This window comes from Eubalaena glacialis, chromosome 3 (assembly GCF_028564815.1).
Source record: "Eubalaena glacialis isolate mEubGla1 chromosome 3, mEubGla1.1.hap2.+ XY, whole genome shotgun sequence".
Taxonomy (NCBI): domain Eukaryota; kingdom Metazoa; phylum Chordata; class Mammalia; order Artiodactyla; family Balaenidae; genus Eubalaena; species Eubalaena glacialis.
The window spans coordinates 75,065,297-75,082,136 of record NC_083718.1 but is presented as its reverse complement, the minus strand read 5'-3'; the positions used below and the strand labels follow the sequence as shown (position 1 = coordinate 75,082,136).

The window sequence follows — 16,840 nt, the reverse complement described above, 5'->3', positions numbered from 1 at the left end:
GGTTTTCAGACTTTTTAAAAAAGCATAGAACCTCTTACTTCAAACAAAACCTAGCCTGCAAAACATAAATATGAGTGGGCTTTTCTGATTGAAGTTGGAGTGGGAACCCTGTGACCTGCCCACTCTAACCCTCCTACCTCCTAGCCAAGTCCCTGAAAAATAAGGAATTTGCTGTATTCATGAATGAAAATGAAAGAAACACCATTTTCAAATGAAATAATGATTTGTGCAGTACAAAATGAGAGGCAAAATGCCTTACTTCTTTTGTTTTGTGAATCTCAGAGAGATTTTGTTTCATTTATTCTCAAAGTAGTTGAGTGTGGTTAAGGATAAATTCAATAATAAAAACATATTCGGGGGGCTTCCCTGGTGGCGCAGTGGTTGAGAATCTGCCTGCCAATGCAGGGGACACGGGTTCGAGCCCTGGTCTGGGAAGATCCCACGTGCCGCGGAGCAGCTGGGCCCGTGAGCCACAACTACTGAGCCTGCGTGTCTGGAGCCTGTGCTCCGCAACAAGAGAGGCCGCGCACCGCGATGAAGAGTGGCCCCCGCTTGCCACAACTAGAGAAAGCCCTCGCACAGAAACGAAGACCCAACACAGCCATAAATAAATAAATAAACAAATACTTAAAAAAAAAAACATATTCAGGGGGACGTAGACTCCTCATTTAGTTATTCCCAGTCCCATGTGATTTCTTCTGGGCCCTATGTGTATGATGGAATTTCTTCTCTACAGTTTAGTTAGATGATAAATAGGAGGGAGATAGCTTACCTCTTCCCAGATAGATGATTATCTAAAGATTCCTTTTGACTTAATACCTTAAGGATAAAGTAAGTAAAATTGTAAATGTGGTCTTGGAAAATGACAGATCTCCAATGCAGCACCTGATTAAATTTCTTTCTCTACTGTTGTCTTCGTTTGGTGGGCAGGTGGTAGAGAAAACGAACCCTACAGAACCAGTTGGAGTGGTTTGCCGAGTGGATGGAGTATACCAGGTGGTGGAATATAGTGAGATTTCTCTGTCTACAGCTCAAAAACGAAGCTCAGATGGACGACTGCTGTTCAATGCGGGGAACATTGCCAACCATTTCTTCACTGTACCGTTTCTGAGAGATGTTGTCAAGTATGGGCAAGATGGGGGCTTTTAAAATTTTTTATTTATTGTTAATCCAAAACTAAGTCACTTGAGAAGTAGGAAGAAACTTCAAGTCCATATCGTACATGATTCATCTTCCCTTCTGAGGATCATCTTTATCAAATGGAAGTTTACCTGACATTGTAGTTGTTTTTAGTAAGATATATCATCGAGTGCAAATTTGTAGTAGCCCATTCTTCTCAGTGCATTAACTGAAGTCCAAAGCAGTTCTCCCTCTTCTTCTCTTACTTCCCTCCCTCCAACTGTGCTAGGTTCTGGAGAAGCAAAGAATAAGAAAGGGAATACCCTCTCTCTACCACAACTGGAAACCTTAAAAAATAACAGATGTCTACCCTACATCTACTGAATCAGAATTTCTGGAGGTCGATGCAGACATCTGTATTTTTAACAAGCTGCCCACACCATTTAATTTAGCTGGTTCTCAGACTAGCATTTAGGAACTAGTGCATTAGAAAGTAAAGAAAAAAGAACGTGAGACAAGGATGGAAATCAGCATAGTAGTGCCAACTAAGGATAAAATAAGAGCTATTTTATCACACCAGATTTTTAAATGAAGGACATTCTCAGTATCTGATTCTTCACTTGATTGCTTTTTAGACATTTAAGATGACTATCTACTTTTTAAAAAGTTACTCAGCTTTACTTTTTTTTTTTTAACATCTTTACTGGAGTATAATTGCTTTACAGTGTTGTGTTAGTTTCTGCTGTATAACAAAGTGAATCAGCTATATGCATATGTATATCCCCATTTCCCCTCCCTCTTGTGTCTCCCTCCCACCCTCCTTATCCCACCCCTCTAGGTGATCGCAAAGCACCGAGCTGATCTCCCTGTGCTGTGCAGCTGCTTCCCACTAGCTATCTATTTTACATTTGGTAGTGTATATATGTCCATGCCACTCTCTCACTTTGTCCCAGCTTACCCTTCACCCTCCCTGTGTCCTCAAGTCCATTCTGTATGTCTGTGTCTTTATTCCTGTCCTGCCCTTCGGTTCATCAGAACCATTTTTTTTTTTTAGATTCCATATATATGTGTTAGCATATGATACTTGTTTTTTTTCTTTCTGACTTAATTCGCTCTGTATGACAGACTCTAGGTCCATCCACCTCACTACAAATAACTCAATTTTGTTTCTTCTTATGGCTGAGGAATATTCCATTGTATATATGTGTCACATCTTCTTTATCCATTCATCTGTCGATGGACACTTAGGATGCTTCCATGTCCTGGCTATTGTAAATAGTGCTGCAGTGAACATTGTGGTACAAGACTCTTTTTGAATTATGGTTTTCTCAGGGTATATGGCCGGTAGTGGGATTGCTGGGTCGTATGGTAGTTCTATTTTTAGTTTTTTAAGGAACCTCCATACTGTTCTCCATAATGGCTGTATCAATTTACATTCCACCAACAATGCAAGAGGGTTCCCTTTTCTCCACACCCTCTCCAGCATTTATTGTTTGTAGATTTTTTGATGATGGCCATTCTGACCTGTGTGAGGTGATACCTCATTGTAGTTTTTTTTTTTTTTAAAAACATCTTTATTGAAGTATAATTGCTTTACAATGGTGTGTTAGTTTCTGCTTTATAACAAAGTGAATCAGTTATACATATACATATGTTCCCATATCTCTTCCCTCTTGCATCTCCCTCCCTCCCACCCTCCCCATGCCACCCCTCTAGGTGGTCACAAAGCACCGAGCTGATCTCCCTGTGCTATGCGGCTGCTTCCCACTAGCTATCTATTTTACATTTGGTAGTGTATATATGTCCATGACACCCTCTCACCCTGTCACATCTCACCCTTCCCCCTCCCCATATCCTCAAGTCCATTCTCTAGTAGGTCTGTGTCTTTATTCCCGTCTTGCCACTAGGTTCTTCATGATTTGCATTTCTCTAATGATTAGTGATGTTGAGCATCTTTTCATGTGTTTGTTGGCAATCTGTTTATCTTCTTTGGAGAAATGTCTATTTAGGTCTGTGCATTTTTGGATTGGGTTGTTTGGTTTTTTGATATTGAGCTGCATGAGCTGCTTGTATATTTTGGAGATTAATCCTTTGTCAGTTGCTTCATTTGCAAATATTTTCTCCCATTCTGAAGGTTGTCTTTTCATCTTGTTTGTAGTTTCCTTTGCTGTGCAAAAGCTTTTAAGTTTCATTAGATCCCATTTGTTTGTTTTTATTTCCATTTCTCTAGGAGGTGGGTCAAAAAGGATCTTGCTGTGACTTATGTCATAGAGTGTTCTGCCTATGTTTTCCTGTAAGAGTTTTATAGTGTCTGGCCTTACATTTAGGTCTTTAATCCATTTGGAGTTTTATTTTTGTGTAAGGAGGTGTTCTGATTTCATTCTTTTGCATGTAGCTGTCCAGTTTTCCCAGCACCACTTATTGAAGAGGCTGTCTTTTCTCCATTGTATTCTTTTGCCTCCTTTATCAAAGATAAGGTGACCATAGGTGCGTGGGTTTATCTCTGGGCTTTCTATACTGTTCCACTGGTCTATATTTCTGTTTTTGTGCCAGTACCATACTGCCTTGATTACTGTAGCTTTGTAGTATAGTATGAAGTCCAGGAGGCTGATTCCTCCAGCTCCGTTTTTCTTTCTCAAGATTGCTTTGGCTGTTCGGGGTCTTTTGTGTTTCCATACAAATTGTGAAATTTTTTGTTCTAGTTCTGTGAAATATGCAGTTGGTAGTGTGATAGGGATTGCATTGAATCTGTAGATTGCTTTGGGTAGTATAGTCATTTTCACAGTGTTGTTTCTTCTAATCCAAGAACATGGTATATCTCTCCATCTGTTTGTATCTTTAATTTCTTTCATCAGTGTCTTATAGTTTTCTGTATACAGGTCTTTTGTCTCCTTAGGTAGGTTTATTCCTAGGTATTTTATTCTTTTTGTTGCAGTAGTAAATGGGAGTGTTTCCTTAATTTTTCTTTCAGATTTTTCATCATTAGTGTATAGGAATGCAAGAGATTTCTGTGCATTAATTTTGTATCCTGCTACTCTACCATATTCATTGATTAGCTCTAGTAGTTTTTTGGTAGCATCTTTAGGATTCTCTACGTATAGTATCATGTCATCTGCAAACAGTGACAGTTTTACTTCTTCTTTTCCAATTTGGATTACTTTTACTTCTTTTTCTTCTCTGATTGCTGTGGCTAAAACTTCCAAAACTATGTTGAATTATAGTGGTGAGAGTGGGAAACCTTGCCTTGTTCCTGATCTTAGAGGAAATGTTTTCAGTTCTTCACCATTGAGAACGATGTTGGCTGTGGGTTTATCATATATGGCCTTTATTATGTTGAGGTAGGTTACCTCTGTGCCTACTTTCTGGAGAGTTTTTATCATAAATGGGTGTTGAATTTTGGCAAAAGGTTTTTCTGCATCTATTGAGATTATCATATGGTTTTTGTCCTTCAATTTGTTAATATTGTGTATCACATTGATTGATTTGTGTATATTGAAGAATCCTTGCATTCCTGGGATAAACCCCACTTGATCATGGTGTATGATCCTTTTAATGTGCTGTTGGATTCTGTTTGCTAGTATTTTGTTGAGGATTTTTGCATCTATGTTCATCAGTGATATTGGCCTGTAGTTTTTCTTTTTTGTGATATCGTTGTCTGGTTTGGATATCAGGGTGATGGTGGCCTCATAGAATGAGTTTGGGAATATTCCTCCCTCTGCTATATTTTGGAAGAGTTAGGTGTTAACTCTTCTCTAAATGTTTGGTAGAATTCACCTGTGAAGCCATCTGGTCCTGGGCTTTTGTTAATTGGAAGACTTTTAATCACAGTTTTAATAATTTCAGTGCTTGTGATTGGTGTGTTTATATTTTCTGTTTCTTCCTGGTTCAGTCTCAGAAGGTTGTGCTTTACTGAGGATTTGTCCATTTCTTCCAGGTTGTCCATTTTATCGGCATATAATTGCTTGTAGTAATCTCTCATGATCCTTTGTGTTTCTTCAGTGTCAGTTGTTATTTTCCTTTTTCATTTCTAATTCTGTTGATTTTAGTCTTCTCCCTTTTTTCTTGATGAGTCTGGCAAATGGTTTATCAATTTTGTTTACCTTCTCAAAGAGCCAGCTTTTAGTTTTATTGATGTTTGCTGTTGTTTCCATCATTTCTTTTTCATTTATTTCTGATCTGATCTTTATGATTTCTTTCCTTCTGTTAACTTTGGGTTTTTTTGTTCTTCTTTCTCTATTGCTTTAGGTGTAAGGTTAGGTTGTTTATTTGAGATTTTTCTTGTTTCTTGAGGTAGGACTGTATTGCTATAAACTTCCCTCTTAGGACTGCTTTTGCGGCATCCCATAGGTTTTGGGTTGTTATCTTTTCATTGTCATTTGTTTCTAGGTATTTTTTGATTTTGTGTTTGATGTCATCAGTGATCTCTTGGTTATTTAGTAGCATATTGTTTAGCTTCCATGTGTTTGTATTTTTTTACAGTTTTTTTCCTGTAATTGATATCTAGTCTCATAGCATTGTGGTTGGAAAAGATTCTTGATATGATTTCAATTTTCTTAAATTTACCAAGGCTTGATTTGTGACCAAGATATGGCCTATCCTGGAGAATGTTCCATGAGCACTTGAGAAGAAAGTGTATTCTGTTGTTTTTGGATGGAATGTCCTATAAATATCAGTCATGTCCATCTTGTTCAGTGTGTCATTTAAAGCTTGTGTTTCCTTATTTTTTTTCATTTTGGATGATCTGTCCATTGGTGAAAGTGCGGTGTTAAAGTCTGCTACTATTATTGTGTTACTGTCGATTTCCCCGTTTATGGCTGTTAGCATTTGCCTTATGTACTGAGGTGCTCCTATGTTGAGTGCATAAATATTTACAATTGTTATATCTTCTTCTTGGATTGATCCCTTGATCATTTTGTAGTGTCCTTCTTTGTCTTTTGTAATAGTCTTTAAAGTCTATTTTGTCTGATATGAGAATTGCTACCCCAGCTTTCTTTTGATTTCCATTTTCAGCTTTACTTTAGAATTTCAACTCCAGTTCCAAAATATTTCTCATTCCACTGTGCTTTTTGTAGCTGTGTTATTAATTCATCCAAAGTAATTATAAATACTCATCTTTCCATCTAACATTTGATGGTATCTCAGTTGGGAAAGTTGGGGCGAAGAGTGGAACATTTTATAAAAGACATGGAAATCATGGGAGAGATGTTGGTGTGAGCTGTGTGTGTATTTTTTTATTTTGGAGATCATGATTTGATTTTTTTTTATTTTAAGGAAATGAATAGGGAAATCTATTCATTTAATATTTAAACATGAACTGAAATTTAACAAATGCTCTTCCCTTTGAAATCTTAGTACTCATTGTTGGTGCGTTTGCTCCTGAGTATGATTATCAGATTCTCTGGCATTTTATATTTGGAAAGTGATTATGTTTTTTTTTTTTTTTCTTTTCCTACTTAGTATTTATGAACCTCAGTTGCAGCACCATGTGGCTCAAAAGAAGATTCCATATGTGGATTCCCAGGGGCAGTTAATTAAGCCAGACAAACCAAATGGAATAAAGATGGAAAAATTTGTCTTTGACATCTTCCAGTTTGCAAAGTATGTTTCGAATAGCATCAGTAAGATTAAGTATGTCTTGAAATGTTGCCCTTTACTCTTCTAGGCAGGACACTCTTTTCAGAAAACAGTTGACAGCATATATGTCAGTTATGGCATTTTGCTTGTGAGTGTATAGTTTTGACTCATTATCATCCTCTAGTGTGAAACCACCAATCCAAGAATATGGTTTGAGTTGCCTGTGAGTACTTTTTTAAAAATTTCAATTAGTTTATTATCTGGCTCTCCTGCAAAATTGTTAAAGTCACTTATTTTGGCTGAGAGACAGAAAAGGTTGAGATAGAGAATTGGCCCATTTTGTGTTTAGGATGTCTTACTGATCTATGAGTAGATGTTTCAGTGAACATGTTTTTATCTTATATAGCTCTCTGTTAAAGATCACATTGATGTTGAGATTTGTGTCTCAGAATTTGACCAATATGAAAATGCAGAAGAGTCATCTTCCTATATACGTTTCTAAATCATCCTTTTTGCCTGTTTTTTTGTTCCAGAATAGATACTAATATGATCTTTTTGTATTAAGATTTCTAATCTGACTTAAGATGAAGTATTTTATTGTTGGGGGTGGAAATAATTTTTCATTTTGCAGAGAGAAGAGAATTCCAACTTTATTTCATCCAGGGATGAACATTATTTCTTTCAGCATTCGTTTGAAATTGGATTAAGAGAGACTGTAATTGAAGACCAAAGGCTTAGCTACATAGAGAGGAGTCAGAAGCTGTGTGCACAGTTTTATTTCATAATAAAGCAGTGTTTGTATGGTTCTACTCTAGGAAGTTTGTGGTGTATGAAGTATTACGGGAAGATGAGTTTTCCCCGCTGAAGAATGCAGACAGTCAGAATGGGAAGGACAACCCCACTACTGCAAGGCACGCTTTGATGTCCCTCCATCATTGCTGGGTCCTCAATGCCGGGGGCCACTTCATAGATGAAAATGGCTCTCGCCTCCCAGCAATTCCGCGGTAGGTCGATGCCTTTTCTCTTTTGTGTGGGTGCTTCCTGGGCTTCTCCTGTTGGACTTCTTTCTCCTCTATCTCTGATGTATTCCTAGAACTTTTAAAAAAGCAAAGTATTGATGTGGGCAGATCCTGATGTGAAGTAATGCAGGCTTGACCCGTTACAAAGAGAACAGTAGCTTTACTTCCCCTTAAAGCGGAATCTTCTAAAGCTCTTGGTTTTTTGGATGCCTCTCTACTGTGTCAGTGAAATGACTCCTACTGAATAATGGTCAGAAGGTAATTCTTCTGGTGTGCCCCATGGTTAAAGTCCATCAGAGGCCACTGTGCCACAGCGCAAGAGGATTGATTTTTGCTGCCCATATATCTGTGGCCTCACTTAAGTGCTATCTACGAGCCCCTGCCCTCCAACCCTCAAAAGACCTGCCACCCACAGGCTGCCTAATGAGACATAGGCGTGCTTCAGTTCTCACCATGGCACTTTCAGGTTGCTGAGGGAGGTGCCAGGAAGGGATGTGCATGCTACTTACATTCACTGATACTCCAACTTTGGAAATGTTTTAGGATTTTAGAAGTTAAAAAAAAAAAGAAGATCCTTGGAGCTATTCAAATGTGAGATAAAGCACTTAAACGACATCTTATGTTTTTTGATAAAATCTCTTTTGGCACCTAGAATTCCCCCTTTCTAGATCATTCGGTGTTTCTCTACTTTTGTAAAAAACATTCTGCCCTATAATTTATATTCTTAAGGGATAAAAAGACTGTTTGTATGCACAAAAGCGCTAGAATGCCTTGGTAAAGGTTAGACCATTGGGCATTGGAACTTACTGGTCCATAACTGTGTTCTTACAAGAAGGAGCAGTGGTAGACTGTCTCGCAGTCCAAGGCTACTTTCAGGCTCTGTCTTGTCAACAGGCTTGCTCTGCGGCATGTCAGATTGTCTTCATGCTTCATCTTTGACCATTGAGTTTTTTGTTTTTCGTTTTTTTTACCCCCTCAGATCTCCTTTGCCAAGTTTATAATTTACCATAAATACATGCCTTTCAGTCAAGTATATTTTGCAGTTCCACTTCATTTTTATTGTTTGGTATGTTTCCATTCCCATTAATGCTTATTTATTCCTACATAGCAGTGCTACAAATGGAAAGTCAGAGACCATCACAGCTGATGTCAATCACAAGTAAATATACCAGCCTGCCTGCAGTGCATGGTGATGGGGCTGTGCTTCCCTGCATACTAACTGGCATTGTAGTTTAGTGCTCTCTGCCTTTTGGTGGTCTGGGGGGTGGATGGTTGAAGCTTTGGTGGGGGTACTGCTTATTTGGTGGCAGGTATCTCGCTGGATGACACTAACTCAGAATCTCAGTGCATGCTGGAAATGGGGAGCATGCTTTTCTAAAGAATTTGATGATAGGTATTTGAGCCTGTAGTGACAAGTTCACAAGTAAAAGATAAAATCTAGAGCAGGTTACAGGCCAGGGAGAACAAATTTGGATCCCAGCGTACCCCTTTTAGCATAAGCTAGATAAAAATAACATTCTGCAGATGTGTCTTATCAAACTGGATATATGCTGTCAGTATAAAGGCTAACTGCTCCTGGCATATTTGATGGCTCTTAATGTGGAGAAAACAGTTCTTTTGATTTATTCTCATAGTAACAGCTCCATTTTTGGTCTCTCTGCGTTAATTTTAGTCAGTTATTCCCTGCTCCTAAAGAAAGTATCTTTTTGTCTTAATGGTTGATAATTTTTAGCTAGAAGTAACATGTATCCTTTCTCGTTTGGGTACTGACAGAGTTTGAAAAAGCCATTATCTTTATAGCTAAAGAGACAGCTTGGTATTCTTGTTACACTTTAAAAGTAATAAGGTTTAGTTTGAATTTTAAGTTTTTAAGATAATTTGGGAAATGTGTACAGAGCCAAGGATCTGGAGATGGGAGTTTTCTCAGAAACAGAGTAGCAGTGATGTCAGTTTCATCTGTGTGTTTTTTCCTGCCTGTGCCACTCATCCTTGCCCTGTAGAGACAAGTCCCTGTGAGTGTCAGTGTTTCTGGGATGTGGCCCTGGAGACAAGGAAGTGGACTCACAGAGCTGGCTAGTTTCTTATAGCAGCCATAGCTAACTATTGCCCCTCATGCCATGGCAGCTGGGACGCAGCGCCCTTTGTCATTTTCTGTCCCATCCATTGTTTTTAATAGGTGGAAGCAAGCTGCTTTTACAATTAAAAAAATAAATTTTTGACCCTAAATTTCCTTCTGATTGAACCACAGCTTTTAACCTGTAAAGTGAAACAGCTTCTTAATTATACAACCGAAAACAACATCCAGCTATCTCAGTTAAGATACAAAAAGTTTTAAACATTATTTAGTTCTTGTTTGGGTTCTTTTATTTCACACTCCCCCCATCCTCATTTACTTCATTTTAACCATTTGTTGAATAGTTAAACTGAAATCAGAGTTTGGCCCCAAATGAGATCATGGAATTAGAAATAGGTCCTGCTGAAATTCTTAGCACTAAAGGATGCCCTCATAGAGTAGAAAAAGATTACTTAAAAATGAGAGATGAAAAGAAAGTATTTTTTATAAAAGAGCTTGGAAGAAACAGCTTGGAGGTATTCTGAAAGAATGGAAGCAAGGATGCTGAATTTTGACAAAATGACATTATTTTTATTTTTTACCTGAATACCTACTCAACAGTGTTAGCTACCAGAAGGATGCTTGACTAAAGAATTGGGGGACAGCGCTGTTTGGGGCTGATTTGCGTATCTCCTGAGATTTTACATTTGGTGATGGGAGCTCCTCTCTTTTCTCCTCTCGGGCATCCAACTTTCTTAGTTTTTTTTGGTATCTTTGTGGTACTAGAAGGGAAGTTATATTCAGGTCGGCTATGTGTTCCTCCGGTTCAAAAACACCTTCAGTTCCTGGCACACCAAATCCTTTAGGGGTTCAGGTGGGGCTGGGCTATATACATCTTATCAATGGAATGGGTCCTCATTTTCCCATTTGGTTTTATAGGACTCCAAGCTGCCCCAGAGGGTCTGGACCAGATCTCTTGAGCTCTTTTGATAGAATCTGGTACATATCTACATCTCTGGCTGGAGAGATATGTGCTCCATCTTTTAGTTCATCTTTTACCTGAATTAGTCTGCCATCCATCTACCCTCGTAGTTCGTTTATTCATTCAGCCAGCAAGCGTTTGTAGGCCTGCACACCTACCTTCAGGTACTGTCAGTATCCCAGGTGCTGAAGTAGCTTACACAAGAGAAATAAGACATTTCTTACAGCCTACTGGGAGATTCAAGATGCACATGCATAAAAGTTAGGTAACATCATCAGGCAGTATGTGTTTATGTGTTAAATGTGTGGTATAAATAATAATTACCCTAGGAGGCAGTGACTTACCACATGTCTAATAAATTTATTTATTTTTTTATAAATAAATGAATGAGAGCAATCACTATGAAATGCAGTGGTCAAAGGAAGGTTGGGGCTTGAGTTATGTCTTGGAGGGTGGGTATGATTTGGATAGTTAAAGGGACCGTAGTTGAGAATGACTTGGAATAATCTAAAGTGCATGTGTCTGGCCTGGTTTGAGTGGGAAGTAGCAGGACAAGTGAATTGGAGTAGGGTATAGAGTGCCTTGAAGGCTCACTAAATGGTTCTGTTGACAGAAAGATTGGGTGTGGCTAACCTCAGAAGCCCTCTGATTTTATTGACTCCACCAAAGCTTCAGACTACATATTTGGTAAAACAAAGGACAACTATGGTTTGAGCCTACAGAAGACTAGATTTTTGTGTGCCCTGTATCTTACTGGTAAAATTCTTGAAATGGTGAAAAACCTCAAAGTTAGTGACTTTAAACATATTAAAAGCACTATTTATTGACTTTTGTGTTACGTAATTTTGAAACTCAGGATCGCAGGTGGCTGTAAATGTTAGAACGTGATCTAGAGGAAGCAAGTGGTGACTTTGGCCTTGCCTTCACTTGGGTGCATTCTGCCTTCGCTCTTAAAAAAGGGACCTTGGTGAAAGTAACCGAGAAGCACCTTGAAACATTGAATAAATCAGCTCAGCTAATCTAGGAGATTTGGGCTGTACTGGGAAATAATTTAACTGACCTTTTAGTCCAAGGAATTTTCTGTAATGAAGGAAATGTTCTATATCTGTGCTATCCAATTTGGTAGTCATTAGCCATTCATGGCTACAGAGCACTTGAAGTGTGGTTATTATGACTGAGGGACTGAATTTTAAATTTTTAATTAATTTTTAAAATTTTAATTAATCTAAGTTTAAATAACCATATGTGGCTAGTGGCCACCGTCTTGGACAGTGCAGCTTTAGAATGTCGGTCAACATTAGTACGTAACATGCAAGGCTGTGGCAGGGGTTAAAATGAAATATGAAGGATTCAAAATGCCTCGCAGTGGGCCTGGAGCACAGTGCGTACTCAGTAACTAGTCCCTTCTCTATGAACTTAAAATTTGGAAATGATAAAAAATGATATGTACATTAGGGGATAAGTATATCAATGTTGGTGAAGTAATTTGAAGAGCTACTGGTGATTACCCCAGAGAGTCTCTTTTGGACCATGATGATTTCATGTTAACTTACTCCTCAGGGAATTAAGTGGTCATGAGGGTAGGATCTGTTCTGTTTGTTTAGGAGAATTTTGTTATCTTCAGGTTTCTCAGAGGGAAGTTATGGTCTGTATCTTCGCTCTGGCAAGTAACATGGGAAGTAGAATCTTTACCGTGTCTGATTTTTTTTTCTTAGCTTGAAAGATGCCAATGATGTACCAATACAGTGTGAAATCTCTCCTCTTATCTCCTATGCTGGAGAAGTAAGTTTGCTTTTTGCTTTTTTTCCCTATTCTTTTAGAAGTAGGATTGTGATATTGTTTTATGTTGAAGTAGAGTTGTCCTTAGAGAAGATACATCATTTTCCAGTGGCCCTGCCCTGAGGAGCTCGTCCTGGGAGTGAGAAACCTTCTCTTTGAGAGTTCCTGTTATGGCTTTGCATCTATCCATTAGTTGCCATGAACAGCGTGTTTAATGTTTAGTTCATTTCACCTACACATTGAAATGCAATGGGCTTTTAAAAAATAAGCCTGTTTTTTAGGTAAATCATTTGTCATTTTTTAGTGTGATGTAATTTTTCCTTTCAGTGGGTCTGTTTTGTTCATATGCTTAGTACTTTCACCTTTAAGACTGGGGGATGTAGGGACCCCTTTATTCTAATATGTAATATTTTTTTCTGGAGATCCTTGTCAGGTTGTTCAGTTCTAGCATCAGAAACAGTCACCTTGCTTAGAATGTTAACTCTACTGAGTGATGATTATAAGGAAGAATGATTATCATCTTATTAACTTTAAAACTTTTATTATAATCAGAATAACTTTCCCTCTTTTTGTTGTTTGTTTTATGCTTCCATAAATAGGTCATTAAGCCCAGTTTAAAAAGTATACTAAATAGATTTTTTATTGACTTGTAAATTCTGTATCTCAACCCAACTTGGCATTCATGCTTTATATCATTATTATAGCCATTAAGTCCAGCATTACATGACTAGTGTCCACCAATTTTCTAACTGTGTTTCATTTCAACCCTTCTTTTAGGGACTAGAAAGTTATGTGGCAGATAAAGAATTCCATGCACCTTTAATCATTGATGAGAATGGAGTCCATGAGCTGGTGAAGAATGGTATATGAGCCAGATACCAAGTTCCACCACAATAAGAATAGCTTTTATTTTTGATAGACCGACTGTGAACCTACAGGACCTCTCCTGGAGTACTCAGTTTTCAGTATCCACAGGCTTTCATTTTAATTGTTGAACTCTCGTAACTACTACATATTCCCCAAGATCCAGATGACTGAACTTCAGAAAGTGTTTTTATGATTCTCAGCTGATTGAAGGTCTTATTTATATTTTTCAATTGTATACTTTTTTTTCCAAGCTAAGGAAAACATCGGCCATCCAGGAAATTTCCTACAGCTTACGTATAGTCAGGGTGTTCAACATCACTTTACTTGGAGCTGGCAGCGTTTGTTTTTGAAGTTGTACATAGTAATAATATGTCATTGTACATGTTGAAAGGTTTCTATGGTACTAAAAGTTTGTTTTATTTTATCAAAAATTAAATTTTTTTAAGAAAATGATTGGACAATAAAATGAACTTTTCTTCTTGTCTCTGGAGTGTCATTTATACTTTGAGGGAATTATTCCATTGGGAAAATGTGAATCTTTGGAGAAACTTTGAGATAATGCAAAAAATCAAATTGATACCTCTGTGACTGCAATCTTCTAGTTTTTTTTATGAATATCTAATTTTGAACTTTATCCTCCTATCACTTTATAATAGTGGCCCTCAACCAGAGATGGTTTTGCCCTCCTCCAAGGGACGTTTGGCAATGTCTAGAGACATTTTTTGTTGTCATAACTGAGAGGGTGGGATAGTAGTACTGGCATCTAATGAATAGAAACCAGGAATATTGCTACCCATCCTGCAATGCACAGGACAACCACCTATAAACGAGAATTATCTGGCCCAAACTGTAAAGGTTGAAAAACCTTGTATATCATTGACTATTCTCTTTTGCTCAAATATTTGGTGGCACTTGGGATTTCAAAAGAATATAATTCCTGCATTTCCCCAGGTGAGTTAATCAGTACTATTCCAGTTTTGTTCTATTGTTTTCAGCTAGAGGATTAAAAAGACAAAGGTGGTTTTTGGACTTCCCTGGTGGTCCGGTGGCTAAGACGCCACGCTCCCAATGCAGGGGCCCTGGGTTCAATCCCTGGTCAGGGAACTAGATCTCACATGCGTGCTGCAAATAAGTGTACTCATGCCACAACTAAAAGAGCCCACATGCCGCGACTAAAGATCCGTATGCTGCAGCTAAGACCCAGTGCAGCCAAATAAATATTTTTTAAAAAAAGATGCCATATTTAAAAAAAAAAAAAGACAAAGGTGGTTCTTTAAATATGGGCCATAGATCATTGGTTGTTAGTAAGGATTCTCTATGTCTAACATGTAGTTGGCATAAAAATGTTGAGCTTTATAAATGCATTTTATATAGCCTTTACTGACCAAAAGCATAAAAATTGACATCTAGATAAATGAAAAATTCTAAAAATTATGTCTAAAGGAGAGATTAGTAAATTTTATTTTCCATTGATAAGTTGTCACATGATAGAATGTCATGGGTGGGTCTTTTATTCTTTATAAGTACAAAGTTTAAGGATCACTTTTTTTTTTTTGAAGACTATGATATTTATATCTATTTAAAATTTTTGTATGTGTGTGCTAAGGCTTAAATAGTGTGTCTAGCATATTTTCTGTTTTATTTCAATAACAGCCCAATTTTGCTATTGTTATCTGTTCCATTTCTCAAAAGGTTGTGAGGTTTGAGTTCTTCATCAGAACAATCTCCAAAATGGATTGTGAGTACAGAACTGCCGAGTCTTTAGCATCTGAATGGTATGCTTCATTTCCTTTTTTCTGAACCTTCATCTGCTATTTCCTGTCTCCCTATCTTTAAGATCATACTAATAGTGCCAGGGAAGGGGAGCACTGGCAGTATGGGGTTGTGGTAGTGGTTTTATAGGGGAGCAATGGCTGGGGAACACTGGGTGTATTAAGGGCAAAGAGTTGGAGAGCCTCTGAGCCATGAAATTATAAGGTGATAGCATTAGGTACCTTCGTGAGTCCTTTTCAAATTATTGTTCTAATTCAGCAAATATAGAATTGGGTAAAATGTTTATCAAAATATGAATCAGAATCACTTGGCAACAGCATGGTAGAATTTATGTGAGAGTTAATAATCACTGAGTTTGGTCGAAATCACCCTTGCTATGTGTTAATAACTTTGCCAATAGCCACAAATGAACGTATAAACCCAATAGAGCGTGATATTTGAATATTTCTTTTTCCTCAGTTTCTCTCTTGCTTCTCAGAATTGATCCAGTTTTGATGTCTAAAAAGGAATTATTAGTGTTATCTATAGGATAGTGAACAAAAAGAATTCCATTTTCAATTTCTATTCCTAGAAGTTTGGGCTGTCACTGGTAATAGGTGATTTCATTTCTAACTCTAACTTAACTATCTCCAGCATTTCCTCTTGATGATTCATCATGGTATAGTAAGATCTCAGTTATCCAGGTAAAAAGAGGCAAGGAGAAATCATGCATAACCCAGGAGAGTGACTAAAACACAAATCATTCAGTTGGCCTGGAAATCTGTTCTTCCTCTGGCTGAGACTGATGCTTTTGCAATTCATGATCCTCTTTGGAGCCCCGATTTAGGAAAAGCATGTTGGGAAGTGATGAATGAATGAGTCAGCCAATAAAGGTTGAGTGCCTATCACATGTCCAGCACTACTAAGGGATAAAAAGTGTAACATAGGGTCCTCTCCTTACAAAGCTTGTATTCTGCTTAAAGAGATAAAATTAACCCACTTAACACATTGGGAAGATAATCTAGTACTAAAATGTAAGGAATGAAAAGTTCAGTAACAGTTAAAGGTCATCGTTATGACCTGGAGTTTGGTGTGGCAGAACTCAACAAAGAACCTCCTCATTTCCCTTCTCAAATTGGGGTCAGAAGTTTATGTTCTAACAAGAAAATGTACGTCAATAATTCTAACATGTATTATGAAAAGTCAGGTTTTTAGTAATCAGAACCCTGTTTTGCCCCTAATAAGCACTCAATGTTTACTCTGACTTATTGACTTTAATTGCCTTAAAATGCAAATGTATATTGTGATTCAGAAATGGATTATTAAAGGGAGATTGATTATTATTCTGGGAAGAAGGAGTCACTTACCTGTGTGAAGTTGCCAGGTTATGCCCAAGTTATGGGTTAATAAAATCTGTGACAGTGATTTTCTAAGTGTGGTCTCCTGATCAGGTACATCAGTATCACCTGGAAACTTGTTAGAAATGCAAATTCTCAGAATTGCTACATTACACATTTTTGAGTGGGGCCCAGAAATTTGTGTTCTAACAAGCCCTCCAGGTGATTCTGCTGCATACTCAGATTTGAGAACCACTGCCATAAGCGAATTCAGGGTGGCTAATCAAACGTTCTGAGATGGTACCAAAAAGAGAACATAAGTTAGGGGAGAAACAGAGTTTCCTAGAGCAAGAATAGT

General features: G+C 37.7%; 1 protein-coding gene across 4 annotated transcripts in view; it reads left to right on the top strand.

Moving 5' to 3' along the window:
• UAP1 (UDP-N-acetylglucosamine pyrophosphorylase 1) overlaps positions 1 to 13,846 on the top strand; it is a 39,146-nt gene extending 25,300 nt beyond the window's left edge. For 2 of the 4 annotated variants that reach the window (XM_061183170.1, XM_061183169.1), the window contains 5 exons: positions 931 to 1,124; positions 6,577 to 6,717; positions 7,509 to 7,697; positions 12,463 to 12,529; positions 13,304 to 13,846. In XM_061183170.1, the coding sequence (XP_061039153.1) occupies positions 931 to 1,124; positions 6,577 to 6,717; positions 7,509 to 7,697; positions 12,463 to 12,529; positions 13,304 to 13,396 (684 nt within the window). In that variant the 3' untranslated portion in view covers positions 13,397 to 13,846. Of the gene's footprint in view, positions 1 to 930; positions 1,125 to 6,576; positions 6,718 to 7,508; positions 7,698 to 8,820; positions 8,872 to 12,462; positions 12,530 to 13,303 lie in introns of all 4 variants that reach the window. The other 2 variants (XM_061183167.1, XM_061183166.1) reach the window with 2 other exon arrangements.
• Positions 13,847 to 16,840: the final 2,994 nt, after the last annotated feature.